Source organism: Falco punctatus (genome assembly GCF_963210335.1).
Source record: "Falco punctatus genome assembly, chromosome: 6".
NCBI lineage: Eukaryota > Metazoa > Chordata > Aves > Falconiformes > Falconidae > Falco > Falco punctatus.
In genome coordinates, this window is record NC_137585.1 from 36205970 (window position 1) to 36222829 (window position 16860).

General features: G+C 40.9%; 1 protein-coding gene across 3 annotated transcripts in view; it reads right to left on the reverse strand.

Annotated features, from left to right (window-relative positions):
* Positions 1-16860, reverse strand: part of MRTFA (myocardin related transcription factor A) — an 80763-nt gene that overhangs the window by 16501 nt on the left and 47402 nt on the right. For all 3 annotated transcript variants that reach the window (XM_080393024.1, XM_080393025.1, XM_080393023.1), the window contains exon 2: positions 14501-14566. In XM_080393024.1, coding sequence (XP_080249150.1) covers positions 14501-14507 — 7 coding nt within the window. In that variant the 5' untranslated portion in view covers positions 14508-14566. The remainder of the gene's footprint in view (positions 1-14500; positions 14567-16860) is intronic.

The window sequence follows — 16860 nt, forward strand, 5'->3', positions numbered from 1 at the left end:
AATCCTCTTTACTACCTTTTAATGTCAAAGGAAGCTGCAAGTTCTTCCCTTAAGCTGCACCTGTGTTTTGTGTACATGCAAGGGCTGAGTGCAAATTCTGCAGGGCCACAGGACATACATATTGCTCCACATAAGAGAAACTATCATGAGAACAGAAACACTTGGACAGGAAAGTACGTCTGTCTGTTGACAGAAAACCAAGACTTGAGGAATTAACAGCAGCTCTCCATGTAACAGACCTCCTCGCCCCCTCAGGCCCAGTATAAAACCAGAGCCAAAATGGATCATGTTCTAAGAAACTGATCCTCTGCTGTCCAGGACCCTACTAACCCTGGAGGAATCTCTCACTCTGCCTGGCTCCTCTAGAGCACACAAAGCTCACATCTCTCAGTAAAACTGGAGAAAGAGGGTGACAACGGTAAGTGTCACTAGCTCCTCACGGTTTTCCTGAATCAACAAATAGCTTGTTTTGTAAAACAATCATATTGTGGCTTGTTTTCAGACCTAGGTGAAGGGAACATAATTTCTTTCATATTTCTGCAACACTTATATTTAAAATTGCCTGGTGAAATGTCTAAATTGCCATCAAGCTAAACAGCAAAGTTTTAATTTCAGTTTAAAAAATAAGTTGCAAGTCTTTTGAAGACAGAAATCTAAACTTGTACCATTAGTAATTCCAATGTATTACCTCTAGGTCTACTCATATTATTTTTCACTTAAAACCAACGATTAACTATTTCTCAAATGTAACTTCATAATGAAATCTCAAAAGACAATTAAAAGTCCTTGCGTAAATGCAAATTGGTAAGAAACTACTTCTAATGCATGTGTAGACTTATAAACTCTTTCCTACAGAATAAAATGGAGTAGCCAAAGTTTTAAGATAGACACACGTTCTGTGAAATACAGAGTCCCTTTAGGTTCACATCAGTGGGGTAAAAAGTAGAGTTTAGTCCATATGCCAGGATTTCCGAACACACCAGGACATCACAGATGGGATTCAGACTACAGAAGTGAATGAAGAATAATGTGAGGAATAAATTAACAATAATTCAAAACTAACCTTAGCAAGTGAGTATACAAATCCCCACAATGATGGGACAAACAGTTCCTGTTCAGGTTAAAGATATTTTTTACAATCTGGTTATGGAGAGAAACCACCAGAGAAAGTTATGCAAGCTGTGAAATGGGAGTGCATTGATTGCACTTTGGGATAAACCAAAGTAAGGGCAGAAATACACTATTGCAATAACTGCAAAAATAATACAAAAAGCTTCACTGGCTAGCTGAGACATCACCTCCTGGGCAGCCTGACCATCACATTTCAATGAAGAGCAAGCAATACAAAACAAAGACTCTTTTCAGGCACATGAACTGCTTGTGAGTATGCACGTATTTGAACTTAAACACACATTTCTTTCACTGTATGCATATCACAGAAAAATGAAATAAAAGTTCAGGTACACTTGGGCAAAGATACCATGCAATAAAAATTGGTAAAAAAATCTACCCTGGAAACAAGCAAAGCAGGCCTCATCTTGAGTCTTCAAAGGCTCTCTACCACCAGAATGTGCAGGCACGGCAGTAATTCTTTACTCTCCCCTTCCTGCCTACCTCTGCAGTCAGTCAGAGGCAGTACATGAACTTTAAGTGACATTTCCCTGACCATAGCAAATGGTCAGGAAAGTCAACTGCAGTTCAGCTGATGTCACAGGCAGTCCAGGAAAATCCTTGCATACAGAAGAACAAAGCAAGAAGAAAAGAATCCCCCAGGAAAAAAAAAAAAAAAAAAAAACAGAAAAAAAAATAAAGAAAAAAGAAAAACCCTCCCCCAAAACACATACACATGAAATAGTAAGGAATGCAAAACTGCTACAGGAAGAATCTTGTAAAGAACAATTTCAGTCTCTCATGAATAGTCCTCTGGAAACAAACACTGGGTTGTAGCTCTTTGGGCTGGCAACATGACAGAGGACTTCAAATTCGACCTCTGAAAATGTCAAGAGGGCACAAATCCTTCACTGCTTCCCTCAGCAATCTAGGATGGGGCTGACATGTCAGAAGAGGGTATCTATTGTAAAATCATACTCCATCTGAAGTTAACTAAGCCTTGCACAATTTTTTGGCTTTGAAATGGCTACACAGCCCAGGGCTGTGGAGCAACTCTGTTAACTTTACTATAGCAAACGAGGGGAAAAAAAAATTCCTACAAGGAACTCTGAAGCAGAAAAGCTCTGGGTAAGCTCACAATGCAGATATGCCCCTTTTCCAGCTTCTACCACTGCGCACTGATCCCTGCAAAACTATTCCTGCCCACATAACCTTCTGGCTTGCTCACCTGACTGTTGCTTTATCCATTCCACTCACAATTACCCATATTGACAAAGCTCTACTGTTCTCAGCCATATCAGCTATTCTGGCTCATCCTAATGCTGTACACAAATGAGCTACAGCTTAGCTGGTGGAGCAGAAGCAGTGGTAACCAGGTAGGCATGGGACAGCACTTTGACACAGGATTCATGTCCACACGTACATTATGCAGCAGATACAACCACAGAAAATCGGGATGAAGAAACTGCAATCACCTAACGCCTTCTGACTGCTCAGGCTGGATAAAATACACTAAACCATTCCTTACAGTAATTTGTCTAACCTGTTCTGGAAGAACTCTCATAAAAAAACCCGCAATATTATTGCAGAGAAATTATCCAGTGCATAGAGGCCCTTTAGTATTTAAACACCTTTCTGAACAGCTAACTTGCATTTCCCTTCCTACAATTTATACTCATGATTCCCTGCCTTACCTGCGATCATTAAAAAGAACAATTTATTCTATTCCTCTTTGCATTTGAAAACTTTGGTTTTCCTACAGTCTTCTGTTATATAAAATGACCAAAGTTAGTCATTTCAGCCTTCCCTTATAGATAACATTTTCCAGACCTTTGCTTGTTTACTCTCTTTTGGACTCCTTCCATTTGATCTGCATTTTCTTGAAGTATAGTGTGCAAAACTGGGTCCATATTACAGCCTAGGCTTTATCAGCTTTTACGCAGCTAAATGATTTTTAAATAACACTTTTCAGTTGTATGTCCCAGCCCGTTTGCTTTTTTTGTGTACAGAAAATAAATAACATGTTCACTTGTGCTTGGCTCACAAACCATGAAAGGTCGTCAATCCTCTTCTACAGAGCTGCTATCTAGGCAAGCATTCTCCATCCTCAATTCTTGCCACTGACTAGACATACCAAGATACAGAAACTCTGCATTTTCATTTGGTTTTGTCCCGTACTTCTCAGTTTCCCCAAATACTGAATCCCAATCCTGTCTTCCTCCTAGTCTAACCCGCAAGCTTAATAAAAATGCACGCTGTTCCCCTGCTTACATCGAATTGCTGAATACTGAATAGTACCACAGACACTGACCCTCCCCTGCTCCACCTCATCCAAAAGCCCTGCTCAACATATACTCCCAGTCTGACATCAAGGCTTTATTCCAATCCTGTTCTCTCACCAGCTGCATACGCAGCTTCAAGTTGTCCCAGCTGGCTTACAAAAACATCAGGTGAACCTGTGTCAAGCACCTTACTAAACCCAAGTGCAAAAAGGCATTTAAGACCCTGACTTCCTGGGGAGGCAGTTCAACGAGTATTTAGTCTGGTGGTCGGTGCAGCTGAAGTAATGACATGTTCTTCCCCCTCCTCCATGTCTCACATTTCTGCCTTGCCATTGATGCTCCAGTTGCGCTGGTACTGCACAGGGAGCTGTACTAAGGAACTGTCATGATAAGTAACTCCAGCACTTCCCCATGGCACTTGCCTTTCCCCAAAACCAGGTACTAGGTAACTCGGTGCGAATCCTTGATTTAGCTAACTGCATGGCCAGCTTCACTAGCTTTGCTAGCAAAACTTTAGGCGAGTCCCTGATGAGAACAGAGCACTGCCAGAGAAAAAACAAACAAACAAACAAAAAAACCAAACCCAAACCCCAAAAAACTTGTCAAACTGCAACAGTAATATTAGCCATTGAGAATTTTTGTTTCCCACTGTATGCAGAAAAAAAGTCCTTTGTATTTATCTTTTACTGAAATATTTGAGAACGCAGAAGTACTGCAATGCCCACTTTTAGCTAGGTATACCTTTTGCCCACCTTTCTGATTTTGTTTCTGTGTGATATATGTGGGTATTTTTGTCAATGAACTGCAGTTACACTTTCTACCCTTGTTCCTGTACCTAGGCCTGGGACAAAGCATGTTAGCCCTCACTTACGCTGACAAAACTGTTTGTGGACACAGATCACAGTTGTTTTGAAAGAGTTATTTTAACCTGGATTGGTATGCTGGTTTACAGCATGGCTCCACAAATAATAGTATCAGCAAAACTGAGCACAAACTGCCCTGCCAGACAAAGTCGGAAACAAGAGGCTGGGTTCAAGGCCAGCGCTGCAGCAGGAGCCCCCACGCTGCAGAACCATGGCCCCTGTGTCCTCAGACTGCCCCATCCACCTTAGAAAAAAAAGCCTGATGTTACAAATGGCCCAAGAACTACTAAATGGCTTCACTAACAGGGTTTGGGACTGCACAGCCCGGCAGATGCCCTTCACTGAGGTGTACATACTTCTGTTCCACTTGAACTACCATCTGACAATTTGCAACATCCACTGTCAGCAGGATGAGCTTTACCCTTCACCTTTAGATGACTGAGAGCAGGACATGATTCTTCTACCACAGATGGGCTGGCTAGAAGGATCTCATGAAATTTCTACCACATACATCCTAGTTTTTTAGTCTCTGCAACTTGTGGAGTATTTTGATGCTTCATCACCAGAATTCCTCAAGCATTAGTATCTTTGTGGTCACACCTTTAGCTACCATGAGAAATCTCCCTGGAGATCAATAATGCAAATGTTTAGTGCCCCTACCCTGCTTCCAAAATGTTTGCAGGTATACATTGCAACTACTGTCCTTCCATCTGATCGCCCAAAACTAAGCAGCAGCACACAGGACCATCTACAATGATGCACACCTTTCCATACAAAGCACAGAGATGGAAGTTGCTAATCTTTGCTTCAAAGCAATGTATTAATTCCTATGAAACAGAGTCCAAAACCACAATGCATGAGTTCAGTGCTCCCTCAGTCCAAGCCACATTTTGAAGATGGCAATGCGTGAATGATAGCAGATATTGTTGCAAAGCATCAAACTGGTGCTGCTATAAACAGACTGGAATCACATGCAAAACTCCAATGTAACAGCAGAAACAAAAAGCTAGGCAAAATGGTTCAAACATTTACCCTGCAGTGCACAAAAGCAAATTTTTGCATTACAAAGCTTTCAAACATATCCTATATGGAGATCTTCAAGTTCCTGTTATCTACTATGAGAAGTAAGTGGAATCAGAACCAAATTCAGTCACTTTAAGAACGAAACATTGCTGGGGAAGGGGACTGACCCAAGTGCTGAGAAAAAGAGGTCAAAATACCTGTACACCCTGTATTTGCTTATGCAGCTGACAGAAGACACTAAGGTTTGCAAGAAACAAAGCAAAGGGAAGAAAGGCAGGGAAAAGGGTCTTCACAGGTCCCCATAGCTCGTGTCTAGGGGGAAGGAGAGGGTGCAAAACCTTCTGCAGTTGGTGAGATCACTATTGGAGACTAACAGACATAGAGGCTGACATAGCAGCAATGGCACATAAGCTTTTCTTAGCCAGAATATCTAGCTCATCACAGACAATAAGGTGATATTAGAACTGCAAATCAGTTGGTTGCACAACATGCAATGTTTGTAGAAAGGCTACAGCTAAATTCAAAATACTGAGTCAAGTATTCTACTCTTCAGTTAGATCCGTTCCTGAGGGAAAGGTAGAATCTTCCTTTGCTATGACAGAGAAGATCGTGTCATGTCCAAACCCAGCCTCTGACCTGCTGACTGAATTCAGAACAGCATGCGGCTTTCTGCTGCAGCTATTCATGTTTGCTTTCAACTAAATTCTAGTTTCTCTCTCCTGTTTACTATGCTTTCGTCAAAAGATGAGATAAAGTGCTGTAAATAGGCTCGATGACTTCCTCTGTCAGTTCAGGGTGGGGCTCTCACCCCACAGCATTTTGTGTGCAGCATTTGGTAAGAGACTCAAAACTTGAATCACAGAGCAAGGCAGCTGGCACTTTCTTCCTCCCTTCATCACCACCCCACTTCCAAGAAGCATTTCTCATGGCATGGAAGACAAAAAGTGTTTAAAAACTGGGCAACACGCACAGAAGCAGCTGTCATCTTGCTAGTGGGCCAGTGCCAAAGAGCAGTATGCTGTAGAAATATGAAAAGAGGACGGGGAATACACAGGTGAGAGAAAAGAAATCTCCATAAGCACCCTTTTCTCCTTAAGCAGCTTCTGGGAGTTTCACAGCTGATACGCAGATCTGACCATACTTGAGAATTGTTGCTGATTCCGTACTCCTGGCATTGGTAATAGCCCTTGAACTAAGGCTAAGATCTGAGTATCAAGTTAAGGATAAGAAAAGAAGCCACAACTGGTAAACTGTGATTCTTCAAACCCCAAAATATATAAACTCAGAAAATTCAGAATTATGATTGACATAAAAAAAACCAATCCAAATATTTTTATGAAGGTGAGAAATACATCTCTGGCACCCAAAAAAATGGAGCTTTGCCCTTCAGCGACACCCTTCAATAACAATGTCATTGTGATTAAACAATTATGAGTGTTTCCAGTCTCAAACAGGAGACAGGCTGGAGAAAGTTCCCCATGTTACTGTCGCCAGCACTGCCAAAGCACGGCATTACAGTTACAGTGCTACAGCTTTACCAAAACTTCCCTTTTACCAAGCTATTCCAATCAGTAGAGATACGGCACAGAAGATGGCAGATGAAAACATGCCATGTTGGCTAGATTGTTTGGTGAGGCTCAGGCTGTTGTGGAAGCCAGAGCTGAAGAAGCCCTGCCTCCCTGACACCCTGCCTCATAAAGCCACCCTTTCTCCTGCATCAACACTCAAGAGCCTGCACAGTGTACTGGCTCACAGAGCTGCTGTTCCTCCAAAAAGCCACTTTCCAGCGCCCTGAACTGGGCTTGCCCTCGTTGCATGAGCATCTGTACAGGTGGGACTGTGGTACCCTGCCTCAGCACAGCCCAGCTCACCAGGGAGCCACGCACCAGCTGAGCTGCTTCCAACACCTGAACCAAGCACCTCTCCAGAGCCCACAGCCATACATCAGCAAAACTGTCCGTAATTTTATTATAGTGGTATCTCCCTTAGGATGCAGCTGAAGTTTAAGATTTTCGTTAAGTTTTAACTCTGTGAAAGCCTGAAGTGTAGGTTTGTCATAGCAAACATGCAAAATTATTGACAGAAAGGCCTAAGGTTTTTTTCAAGGCTCAACCTCTAAATGTGTTAATTTCTCAGAAAGTTCATCCTCTTCAGCATGGAAATTGTCACCCATGGTAACAGTTATCAGATCTATGGGTAACTATGACTACAGCTTTGTGTCAAAGAATATTTACAGCAAATACAGATAAAGTATAACTCACTCCATCATCACCATTAACTCTTGGCATTCAAAAGACATTACCTAAATCCTGAGATGAAAAATAAAAAAGATAAATCTTCACTACAGTTAGGATTATATCACCTCCAAACTGAAGAGGAAAAGGGAGACAAGGGACTTCTACCAGGAACGCTTTGGTCCATGCATTCCTAGACCAGACTTCATCCCTGCTTCTTGAATGTATAATTGCCTTTTACAAACTCTTCTGACAACTTGACGAAGTGCCCAGGCTGGGACAGGTGTGGGGCCACGAGAAGAAAAAGGACAGACCATTCCCAGCCAACAAGTAAGAATGAACCCAAAACAGCTGTAGGAACATAAAGGGAAAAAAGCTGCATACCAGATTTTACTTCCCTGAATTACTGTTTCTCTTGCAACTGACAGAGTTAAATCTTTTATCATCGCAGGGATCAAGGACTAAACACAGCCTATCAAAGTCTTTTCTTTCTACGAATTCAGAAAGGGCAAACAACACGTTTTTATTACTAGCACAATGAACTTCCCAACTCCAACCATGTCTCATTAATCACAGATGATATAAACACAGGGAAAACAACCACAGACAGCCATCTGAAAATATAAACAAACCAGGTGCAGTTATTGGGCCCCTGACAATGAAACTCTCAGTTTAAATGTATGGACTACTTCTTCACACAAAGCCTCAAGGCTTTGAAACTGTGCTTTAAGAAAAGAGATCAAAGTCAAAGAACCAGCAAATAATTTGTGGGAGGTAAGTTACAGGTAGAGGATCAAATTAAAATAAAACAAAACCAGTTACAGATTTCTGTGCTACATGCCACACAGAAATACAGCTGCAAGTGTCCTCTACAGCTTTTGTTTGTTTTACAGTATCTGCTTAGTGTTGCAGCCTTACTCTCAGAGCATGACATTTAAGTATATCAAAAGTCTCGCTGCAGCCTCTGTATTTGAGGTCCCATTCTGGACACAATGAGCCAGGAAATAGCAACATTTCAGAGATTTAATGAAGTACTAAAAAAAAGTTATTATTTTTACCTCTAAAAGACTTTACAGATTTGGACATTTTATTAAACAAGTCTGGGAATAACAATTTTTACAGTACATATGTTTGCTTTTAACTCCTTATCCTAAATGAAAGAACAGTTTCAGCTTGTTTTGTGGAAAAAAAGTTATGAAAGTGAAGCAGCCAGCAACGGGAAGAATAGTAGACACTAGATGGCAGGGAAGTAAAAATCTGTATTTTTGTTTCGTTACTATAAATATATTCCAAAAACTACAGGGAATGTCACTACAAAGACCTGGCATGTAAAGCAGCGAGAGAATGACGGGGAACACATTATGCAACAGATGGATAAAGCAGGAAGACCTCTTTCAGGGTGTTAAAGTAATCAGTTTACCTGCAGTTCAAATATAACACACAGTGCTCTTGAAACATCAACTGTCCAACACTTCTGAATCGGCAAAATTCCACATAGGCATAGCAGTTTATTTTCTATCCTAGCCTTTACACAGAAGATAAAATATTGTTGAGACATTCAGAATTGCACCTGAAGTCATCAGCATGACTGCAAAACAGTTCCTGCCATGAAAAATAGGCACATGTAGATAACTGTGTATGTTCCAACAGCCTACTGCCTCCCCTTCCTTTGACATACATGAAAAGATGTTCCTATTTAACAATTAACAGATAAACAATTTATAAAGCTAGGTTTTTTGTTTTCTTTTCTTTATGACAACATTTAATATGTTCTGCTATAGCTACTGTTTGTAATAGGAACCAGGAGTTGATATATCCTCAAAGGACAGGTCTCCTTCAACTACTGCCCCATATACTATATTGACAGGTTTCAGGTTTAAAACTGGCAGCTTAGTGAGAAAATATGAACATGAATAAAATATTAAATATAGAGCTATGCAATACAGTTGGAAATGCATAATTTTCATCAACCAAATTACTTTTTTAAAATTCAGAAGTGGTTAGACTATCAAATAAAGGCTAAAGCAGCAATATAATTTTTAACTACCCCACAACACACACAAGTGTGGAATGTGTGGCCAGATTTTGGGGCCAAGATGTTTAAAGTCTAGAGACAAGGTTTAACTTTAGAAACTCACAGGTGGCAAGTATTTCACTTCCTGAAATCAATACATCAAAGATCCTTGTTTTCTTGTGATGGTAGCTGTGCTGGATGCAGAAGACCAGTTACAAGCTTTGCCTAGATGATGATCAACATTGATATGCCAAAGCAAGACCTGTGTTCTGTATCCTTAAATCACTAAGTGTCCCCAGTAAATGGCAATTCCTTTAGAATTAGTTCTAAGCAATGTCTCACAGCCCCCAAAAAAGCAAATACTGTATTTTTGTTATATAACAAATATATTAAATTTTCTCTGTTAACCTTATGGCAAAAAAAAAAATATGCAGCTAGTGATATGAGAGGCCTAATGAGATTATAATCATTAGACTGCCTGCTGTATTACAATCAAACCTAATTGTGTAACATGTTGCAATGGAACTATAGCATGCTCCCCTCACGTAGTCCAGAGATAAAATACACTCTCCTCAGGAAAGACAGAAACCCAGCAGCACAAGATTCACAAATTTTGTATTCCAAAATATGCTCAAGCAACTAACATGCTGCATGTCTAAGCAGAAACTGCATCAGTTGTTAGTAATGCAGACCTACAGCATGGAAACACCCCAGCACCTGTAAAAAGTCACATTAGAAAAACACCACAAACTCCATCCTTTTTGGATTCTATATACATTCATGTGTTCTGCATATACTGCACCCTGGAATGCAAATATATCATCTGAGTAGTTGGATGTGGGCACAAAACCTGGCAAACATCAGATACACTGGAGTGAAAAAGAAGCTCCTAGAAATTCTCTGCCTGTATGGCAGCCACCTTCCTTCTAGCCTTCAGTCCAGATGATGCCCTTTTCAAAGGCTGCCTGAGTCATCTTTCAGATATTCACAAAGCAATTCTACACAGCAACACAAGGCACATTCCCAGAAATTATGATCTACTTCTGTTTCACCTGCTTAGGTGGATCTAATGGTCACAACAGCTTCCCTGCAGGACTGTGCCATGTGACAACCTTGCATGCTTGCCTGTATTTTTTGTTTGCAGCAAAAAGCCGAAGATCACAATCCTGATGGATAAAATAGGCATGCGAAGCTTTAAACCTTGCAAAAGACAAAAAGCACAACATACTTTGCAAAGCAGAGTATTGTCACATTTGCCAAATGTCTTTCCCCTACAAATTTTTGCTGTTTTAGTTGGAAGATACTTTCCACACGTCTTTCTACTTTTTCTACCCTGATGTACATTAGCTACTGTTTTAAACATTCTTTTCAAGGGTAGAAAACTGGGTGTTCAATACTCTCCCCCAAAACCTTAGAAGAGCTGCAACCTTTAAATACGACACTGTAAAAACTGACAACATCTGACTGTTTTACAGCACAAAAGAGTTCAAAGAGTTGAGCTCAGACAGCAGATTTTGTTTAGTTTGTGTTTTATGAGGATGGGAAGATGAAAATCACCTCTGCATAGGTAAAAAAAAAATGCAAATAGCAAAAAAGCTTGTCTATTTGCACCATCAGAAAATAGGCTGAAACCTGAATGAATATGAAAACTCATCTCTCCTTGTTGCTAGATACAGTCCTTCTAGTTCAAATCACCGGTATGTCAGAGGCAGATAAAGATGTGCTTCCCACCTCTTTTGTATGGGCAATTGAGAATTTTAATCTTCAACTAACGAATCCTGCTACTAGTAAAAGGTTACACAAAGTAATAACAAAAAAGCAAGAAGAATTAATGAACCATAAACCCCAATTATTCTGAATCCTCTGTCACTGCTTATAAATGCTTTATTTCTTACTACACTAATCTTTTGGTGAAGCATAGCCCTACTCTAGGCGGCTGGTGAGTTGGAAAGGTTATTCGAGCGAGATAAAGTGTACATGGTAACAAAATGTTGAAACATTTGCCTTTCCTCTCTAACATATAAACAAAATTCCACATGGGAACAAAGCAAGCAGTTACCAGCTCTGTTCTGAACAAGCAAAGCAGGAATGGTGTGACTCTCACTCTCACATTAATGTGACACAAAGGCAACTTCTCCCACTCCTCAGGTTTACAGCGTCCAAAAATCTTGTGTTGGTGGAAGCCTGAAATAAAATGTCTTTTAGGGCACCAAGATGAATCTAACCACCACCAAGACTTACATTGCAGTCAGGAGATCCAAAGGTACCAAAGTGAGTTTACACACTAGATAGCTTTTAATGTAAATCAGCAACTTTTACTTCTTGCACGCCTGGTTCATGGATTTTTGCATGTCTGTTTGGCCACAAGATCCAGGACCTGATCTGTATTAAAGGCTAATCTAAATGAACATGCAGGATAGCACAGTAACACCAAATGTGCACAGAATAACAGTCGATGCTGAGGAACCGACATCCGCACTCCATACGTGAAGGTGAAATGGGAGGTGTGGTGCCAGACCAAGTTGTAGTCTGGCCCCACAGACTGAATGCAAATTAGGTGTATGCAGAATACTTTCCAGTTTACTTTCAACCCAGTTTAATCCAACTCTCAAACTTGATTTCATGGTGCAAAGTGAAGTACAGAAGGCTGGTGCCATCAGGAGCTTCACTTCAAAAGCACCTTCCTGGCACAAGCTCTAATGTTAATGTAGATACGCTGCGACTACCACAATTCTTTCGACAGTGTTTAGGCTGTCCACATGGAAAATAAAGGCTAGAAAGCCAACCAGCATTTCACAAGGAAAGAGCACTCTAGCTCATTTAATTCAACACCAAACCATCCCCTGGATTCCCACTTTCTATTTTTGTTAAATCATGATAAAGGGCTGTGTGGGGCCTTGTTCCTGACTAATGAACTCAAGAGGGAGACATGGGGCCCAGTATAGCCACGTTTAGTAGCAGATGACAGCGAAACAAGATTAAGTACCTAAATGTTTTCACAGACAGGGGGTACAGGGCAGAGAGATGAAAGAATACAGGATACTTGCATGTTCCCAGTAGTAAGAAAAAAATGTCTAGTCTGAAATGCTGAAAGTAAAAGCGAAGCTGTCACGGCTCTGAGACACCTTCAGGAGCAACATGGCCCCTCGTCATCCTCTGTACTTCTCAGGTTAGAAATGGGACATTTCCTTTGAGTATCATAATTTATCTCACATCTGATCTTCTCATTAAAAACAGCCCAGGCAAATAATGTTTTAAACATTTCCCTGTGTGTGGTTATTTCCAGTTGGCAGGTATGGGTAAATGATACCATGACTTGGAGTGAACTAATTTCAAATCATGTTTAGAATAGATTTATTAAAGTGGGTTTTCTTCACTGCAGAAAGAACCTTTCCATGTGTCACCAGTATTTTCACAATGATATTTCACCGAGTGTTCTTCTTTGGTCCGTCATAAAACTCACATGTAGGAGACATAAATGAAGCGATGAAGGGCACGAGTCTGCAAAGACTAGTTATTTAGGCTGTATTTTAAGCAAATTTGAGACTGACTAATTACTCTGGGTGCCTTACTTGAATTACTTGCAAGGGCCTAATTTTCAAAAGGCTCATAAAACAGACCCCTCTCAGGAATCACAAGTTTGGCCAGCCACAATTTGAAGAAAGCCAGTACTGAACGTAAGTTAATACAGTATTTGCATACATATCCACCTAAAGCAGGAGACCACAAAGAAGTCAGGAACATTTTCTTCTGGGAAGCATTATTAAAAGGGCACAGTCACTGGGACACTAGTCTTTCATTCAAAAGAAACTAAGTGTGTTCTGTAGAAGCACGTATACGAGTTCCCCAGGTAAAAATAACACAGGCATGATGTACTATATGCAGATAGGACGATCTTTCCTTTTTGATTTGGTAATAGAATTTTAAGTAGGGGTCCCAAAAACATCTTGAGCATGTCACTGCCTTCTAGCGAGCCACTTCAGCTGACAGGTTCTCTTAATTGAGAGAGCTGATAGCCTAACCTTATGCCTTTAGCAAAGTCTAAGTCAAATCACTGTGTCATACTACAGTGTGCACCCCAGAAATAGGAGGAATGAGAAACTCCTCATTACTAAACTGTCTTGAAGTAAGGCTTGTGAAATGGAGGAAGGGGAAAGTTTTTTAAAGAAGAAAACATACCTGGCCCATTGCCTTTTACTAAAGCTGTTAAGTGAAACTGAGAGGACCTCAGAACTAAAACATTTTCTCTTTGGTCTTGCTTCCAGTTGTTACCTATAAGTCATCTAGTTTGGAGGCACCAAAGCATGACAAAGCTATTTGTCAGATATCTTCTTGCATGTTGGGGGGAAGGAGGGGAACAAAGCAAAAAACCACCTTCTTAAACACTAACCTGACAGTGAATTTATTAAAGCTTGGCATTAGGGTATATCCTATGTGTCTACCCAGAAAAGTAAAAGTTCTCTGGCTCTGAAAATTTTGCCTTCCCCTGCAGGAAGCGGGGGGAATACCCCTTCTTGGTTAACATCTTGTATGCAACTGCCTGTTTTCAGTTGATTTAAGGAATATATATATACAAAGTTCCAACTGCCTCAGAGGTCTGGGGAGCAGACAAACAAGAACAGAAACTGCAGAGGCAGGAAGCCTGTTAGAAGAGAGATTACCAGCATGCATCAAGTATATAATGCACTTCTAACATAGTATGTTCTCCAGAAGACTCTTGTGCACTGTGATCAAATCCAAAAATTATTTTGGAGTACCGTTATGCTTGAAGCCATTACTCTCTTCCATAATATCAGAGGTGGCCCTGTACCTAGCGTACCAACCCTTTAAAAGGACCAAGCTGGGTGGGGCTCTAAGATACGATGTTTTTCATGCAGAAACGGAGAATCTGATCTTTCAAATCGTATGTGAAACCATTCTCTACTGAAAAACATGCAGAAAAACATCAAGACAAAGAGTTTAAGCAATACTTACGCGGCATGATCCCTTGGCTCACCAGCTCCTCCCGTGTGCGTCGCTGCTGGAGCTTCAACTGCAGCACTGCACGACAGCAGAGAGAGGGAACAGAAGGAAACCCATCAGCACAAGGAACAACTGAAGAGACATTTTCAAATGCATCCCGTTTTCTTCTTCAGACGCCAAACCACTAGCAAGCAGCAGAACGAAAAGACCCCCTTCCCACACCACTCCCCTGCCCCACTGCAATTGCAGAAGTGGCCTTCAGCAGTCAGGTTTCCGTATTCTGCTGCGGGCAACAGGGAGAGGAAGTTGCACAGGGTCTTGGCAGGGTGATAAAAATCCGCAAAGGCAGGCCTGTTTCTCAATTCTTTCTAGAGCACCAACTTCTTTCCAAACCATTAATATTAAAAAACAAACAAAGAGAAACACCGGCTGACAGTCCTCCAATAAACACAGAGTGACACCCCAGCTGCTAATGATGCCTGAAAACTCTAATTACCATGTGCAGATTAAATTGATATGACAAAATTATTGGTCATTACTCTAAATTACAAGGCTGATTTCCTTCCTCAACTTAGAAATTCACCTTCAGAAACATCTCACAGAAGTGAAGTATCATGGATATATCTAGAAGTGTCCTTGTTCCACAGCAAAAGGAATCCTTTATCACTAGATTTTTTCCTATTTATTTTAGCATAACAGAACATATGCATCTCCTGTGTGAAATGCAATTATCTGGGTTTTTTCCTAACGTAAATCTCTGAAATAGTCATAATTTCAACAATTAGATTATAACAGCAGTTTCCCTTTAAACGGTACAATCAAAGCAACATTCTAGGGATTGTTCTTACAATCAAAGACAGTTTCCATAGGAAAGGGACCTTTCAAAATGGAAGAAAAAAATCACACGCATGTGTGCACACACACATATATCAATTTAGGACAAACTCAGTGAGCATCAATAGATACTGAATCCCATGTGCAATCAAACCCAAGCTCCTAAATACACTCAACATAAAATATTATAAAATGAATGGCATGGCATCTTCCCTGTTTTCATGCCAATTTCTTCTGTCAAGCTTATGTCTCTTGTGTAGTCCACATAAGAGAACTCCACACAAATGTAGTGGAACCACCAGAGAGCAAAACTGCTCTACAGACTAACTAGTGCAGTCCCATTACAACCCTTATGCTTCCTTTCTCAAGTACTTTGTTTGTTCAATGAATTAATTTCATATGTTACATCCAAATTTATACTGTATACTCCTTAAAGTAGGGATAAACAAATTTAAGAAGATGCCGCTTCATCTACTTAGACACATCATCACGTTTTACCTGTTTCTTTCAACCTCCTATTTGCAGTTTGCATTTGACTAAGATACAACTTCCAGTAAGGGTTCTGCTCTTCATAAGAAGTTAACAAGAGATCTATCTTTTCCTTGGTTCGTTGCACAGCGGCTGATCACCCTCACTTAAATGCACGCTTAAATTTTTGCTTGGATTTGTCTAGCTTCCACTTCCATTGGCTCTTGATGTACCTTTCTTTGAAAGGCTTATGACAGTGAGAATATATTTCCTACCTGTGGAGGTGCTTCTGTGTGCCCAGTGTGCAACTAAGTTACCTCTCTTCTGTTTCTTAAGCCAAACTAGGATTCCTCAATATATGCAACCTGGGCAGGAAAGTACTGCTAGTACGCGGAAGGGAGAGAGAGAGAGGGAGGGTGTACAGAGCACCATACTAATTCTGTGTGGGATCAGCCAAGAGCCAGAGCAAGGAGGAGGGAACACAGAGGGCAAGGAAGGCCCTTTGTCTGGCCATCGAACTGCAGACAGAAGTGGCAGTCCCAGACTCTTCCTCCCACCCAGCATGCGTCTGCGCTCCTACTTTTGTGCTAGTGTGAGGGCTAATACAGTGTCATGGCTGGCCTGTTCACAGAGCTCCTCACTTGCTGTATTTGTTTTGAGGTCATCAAAACCACATCTACATGAGCACTTGATCTAACAGCTTGCTGCAACAGAGTCAAATCTCTCACTCCCAGCATCATCTTTCATGTTCCCCTTACTGGTGGCTGGACTCACTGACACGAGAAAGACCACTGCCCCATCAAAACAGGGAATTGTTTTCTGTCTCATTAGTGAGCTGAAGAGGACGACTGTATAGCCAGGTATTTGCTAACACTAATGTAAGGTGGGAGTGAGACTTCATCCTTCCAGCAGCAGTATGCCACTAAGTGATTTCAGCTCTTTTAGGTAACGGCACATTAAATCTCTCACTGCATGGCATTATTTCCACTAGTGAGCCATTTCAGGGACTGATTTCCATACCCTAAATTAGCCCATCTCCCCAGCTTTAAGTGCAGATAATCTCATTATTA